The sequence below is a fragment of the Ipomoea nil genome, unplaced genomic scaffold, assembly GCF_001879475.1.
Source record: "Ipomoea nil cultivar Tokyo-kokei standard unplaced genomic scaffold, Asagao_1.1 scaffold0177, whole genome shotgun sequence".
NCBI lineage: Eukaryota > Viridiplantae > Streptophyta > Magnoliopsida > Solanales > Convolvulaceae > Ipomoea > Ipomoea nil.
In genome coordinates, this window is record NW_017616605.1 from 429,800 (window position 1) to 434,173 (window position 4,374).

A 4,374-nucleotide genomic window follows, 5' to 3' on the forward strand; every position below is an offset into this window, starting at 1 on the left:
TGAATTACTGATGTATGACCAAGTCTTGTTGAACGTGCAACCTTAATTTTTCAATTAATTGGGTCATCATGGTAATGACTAATGATAAAGAAAATTAGCAAAAAGTTGACTAGTTGAGGAGACAATTAGTTGGAAGCTTTAACAAATGTGCAAAATGTTGTCCTTAGATCAATACAAACAAAATATAATGCGTTTGCGCTGTAAAGTCAAGAAAGGTTGATTACTGATTAGTGCTCCACTACGTACTGTACTAACAAATCTAGTACTACCTACTTTTTATACTCATCTTATGTTTGGTTTAAAACAGAATTGAAATGACATTTAATAATTAAAATACATTTTAATAAAAATTACAGTATTATTTGTAATAAAAAAATAAATAGAAAATGGAATTAAAATAAATAAATATATAAAATGCATAGATGTTTACACATTCAAAATTTCACAATTAGTGCATAAATTAAAGGACTTATTATTATTATTATTATTTTTTTTGTTGCCATGACCTTGTTGTCCAGTAGTACGAAGTGACTCTCTCAAATGGGAGGTCATGATGTCAATCCCTAGGGATGGTATTGGCTCTTTGTGCATGCAACCTTTAGGTTCGGGCTATGACATGAATGACCGTGCACTTTTCTCTCTTAAGAGAGGTCCTGAAGTTCGAACCTCCTCTCATATGGAAAACCAATCTGACCAGTATTTAATTGGGTCGGCCTGGTACGAACGGAGATTTGTCTGAGTATGGTATGGATTTAAACGTGCCTCCTATAGTTATGGCCGGCTCAAAACACCTCGTGGTCTGACAAAAAAAAAAAATTAACATATTTGTCAAACAGAACCTCAATAGGTTGAGAAAGTAGTATCATGTGGTAAATAAAATACGGTGAAAAAGCATGGGAGCCTAGTATGATCCATTATTAGTAATATAATGAATTTGAATACACAATAATAAATTAAAATGGCAAAAGTAGATAAACAAGTGAGGTAATTAGAATCAAATTTGGTAATAGGAGTAGAATAACCCTAACTGCAACAATAGATATTTATTAATTCTTTATTTCTTTTTTAAACATGACAATTGACAAATGTTTGAAAGAAAATATAAGAAATTGAAAGAATAATAAAGTCTGAACTTAATTTTTGAAGGTTTCAGAAGTATTTTATGTATGCAATTATTGTTTAACATTTTCACTTTTAACAAATAAATTACACTTGCCAAGTACCTTGTGTTTTGATAACATTATTGTTACCATTCAAAAGGGAAAGGTCACAGGTTCGGAAACTAGGGTTTGCCTACTTGTCATTAGTGGTTGTTTTTGTTTTGGTTTGGTTTTCCAGTCAAGATAAAACCATTTGGAAAATTCATATATGGTTTGCTAAATGGATAAAGTGTAACGTTTATCCGTTACTATTATTATAACATTAGGATAAGTTATGATAATATTCAGTATTTGATATGTGGTGCAACACTAATAACCTAATAACTAGACTACCATTATGATTAGGAGTCTGGTTAGGGTTTAGGAGACCTAAAGACAATCAACCACAATGATGGCCAGTGGTTATATAAGGTCACTAGTCCTCTCACTGCTCACATGACATACCTCATACACCATCTAGAGAGAGCTGAGTAAAGTGAGAGACAAAATACTCGTTATCTCTGCAGCAGTCCGGATCGTGCAACCGTGTAAAGAGCTATGGCTGGAGGTTAGTCGATCCTATTATCACATATTATATGATGCATGTGATACTTTAGTCTAACAGTTGGTATCAGTCGCCATAAATAATCTCTGCCTAGTTTTTTTTTTAATTGCTTAAATGTTTGCACATTTATATATTTTGTTATATAATTGAGATACATGTGTAAATATTTTTGAGTATGCAATTAACTTTTCTGGACTGCTGAAAATAATTTTCCGCATTAAGAATTAAAAAAAAAATAATTTAAAATTGGATATTTTTTGCTCCCTGCCGAATGAGGAGCTCACTGCTTCTGTTCGACGGAGCTGCTGCATATTGCCGTGTTTAGACGAAGAAGATGATGAATGAAGATGTTTAGCTTAATGGGCCAGGTCTGGCCCAATTGGGCCAGACTTGGGCTCATTATTAAAAAAAAAAAAAATTGAAATTGGATAATTAAATTTTGGCTTGGCTGCTTCGTCGCTGTGCTACTGCCTTTGCGTGAAGAAGATGATGATGGATGATGGTAATTAAGTTAATGGACCAGGTCTGGCCCAATTGGGCCAGACTTGGGCTCATTTAAAAAAAATTACTGGGCCTGTTATGGTTTTGGGCCAAACCTGAATTGATATTTGGATTACATCAATTCATTCAGATTTACATCTTCATCATATTTGGACTTCTTCTAATTAAATTATCCAATTGAAATTTTTTTTATTAAGTCTATTATTAAATTATTATTCAACTTTGAATAATTATTCAGTTTTAATTTTTCAGTTGAATTTTAATTTAATAATGTTTTTCATTTTAAATTGTATTAAGTGTTACAATTTAATTGTGGAGTATTTGTGAGTAATATGCATAATCTGAGCATGCTATTTATCTCTTTATTGCAATAATTATTTGACTGTTATAATTATGCCTGTAGAAAAGCATGTTCATTAAGAAAAATTTAGAGCCTTTTAGGTCTAAATTATTTGTTATGCATGATTTAGTGCCTTGTAGGCGAATTAGTGCCTTTCAGGTTAGATTATGCATATTATTACTCACTCTTCAGTTATTACTCCACTCGTGCTCTTATAAAGTACCTAAAGCACATAAAGTACATAAATATCCGTAGTTTACCCTATTCAAAGCCTTATCCATAGGTTAAACTACTATTTAGATCTTTCAAACGATTTTACTTCAAAAATGAGAACACATGAATTAGGGAAGTTTCTTGGGGAGGAATACTAGTTCTATGGCCCTGGCTTAAACGCCTTGTTGCTACTAGTCCCCTTGCGACGCTACTCTGTCTAAGGAGTTGGTATTTAACCGAGCTTCGTCTCGACCAACTTTCCTGGGAGTATACCTAAGGATTGTCTATCATATTTTGGTTTAATCTGTTTGTTTATTAGGCTTTCTTGCTAATGTGATTATGTTCTTTGGTTAATTAAAGAGTAGCCACAGCATCTTTAATTTTCCAAAATTACATATTAAGTTTTACTCACATAAAGTTAATGCAAGAATATTGTAATTCACTCTGCGTGATATGGCAAAATTTAGCCCACAGGCAATTTTGTTATATTTGTAGGGTTAATTAGGATGAAATACCATACTATGATCATAATTTGCCCACAGGGATTATGTATCGGCATATAGTTTTGGTAGTTTTGTCATTAAGGGTGGAAAAATTAAAATTGCACCCATTCCGTTTCCACCATTCAGTTTTGGTAAATTCATTATGCGTAAAAATTTAGCCCACAGGCAATTTTTATGGCATCCGAATTTATCTTTCGCATAATTTTACATTGGTAATATTATGTACTTCAGTATCTCTCTCTAATTTTTTGTGCCTCGAAAATTCTAACCAAGCATTAATTATTATTCTTTGCAGCAACTCATCCTGTCACCCAAACACAAATTAATGTTCCAATCCTTAATGAAGATAATCACAAGGAGTGGAAAGATGCAATTCTCAGACAATTAAGATTATTAGAGTTGGATTACGTTGTTCTCAATGAGGAACCCCCTGAGGTTACTGAAGAAAGCACTGGCGAAGCCAAGCAGCTTCGCGCTCGATGGGAGAAATCCAATCGATTATGTGTGATCTTCATTAAGTCACGAATTTCCACAAAAATTCGTTTTTGCTTTGAGGACATTAAGAAAGCGAAACATTTGCTCAAAGCTATCGATGATAACTTCATTGAATCAAAAAAAGTTTTGGCAATGACTCTAATCATGAAGTTGAGAAATTTGCGTCTTTCCACTGTCAAGGGAACGCGTGAACACATTATGCAACTCAGGGATATTGCGGCTCAATTAAAGGAGTTGGAAATCATTCTACCAGATGATTATTTGGTGCTTTTTGCACTTGATACCCTCCCTCAGGAGTACAATCCTTTTAAGATTTCCTACATCACACATAAAGAGGACTGGTCTATCAATGAGTTGATAACCATGTGTGCAATGGAGGAACAAAGGCTTGTGGCTAAGCTTGGGTATGTTCCATCTTCTTTTGTTTGTTTCGAATCTAATATGTCAGAAGTTAATACTAATTCTTGGTGGGTTGACTCTGGTTCAACAATCCACATTGCAAACTCTTTGCAGGATTTGACAAAATTGAGACAGCCAACGGGAACTGAGTGTAGCATCTTCTCTGTAAACAAGATTGCGTCACCAGTCGAAGCTGTCGAAGCTGTCGACGCTTGCGAA

General features: G+C 33.8%; 1 protein-coding gene across 1 annotated transcript; it reads left to right on the forward strand.

Annotated features, from left to right (window-relative positions):
- Window positions 1-1,697: 1,697 nt before the first annotated feature.
- Window positions 1,698-4,160, forward strand: LOC109178544 (the record flags this gene model as incomplete). Its single annotated transcript, XM_019328166.1, has 2 exons — window positions 1,698-1,707; window positions 3,557-4,160. Coding segments are annotated over exons 1-2 (614 nt in total), but the record flags the coding sequence as incomplete, so codon positions are not given.
- Window positions 4,161-4,374: the final 214 nt, after the last annotated feature.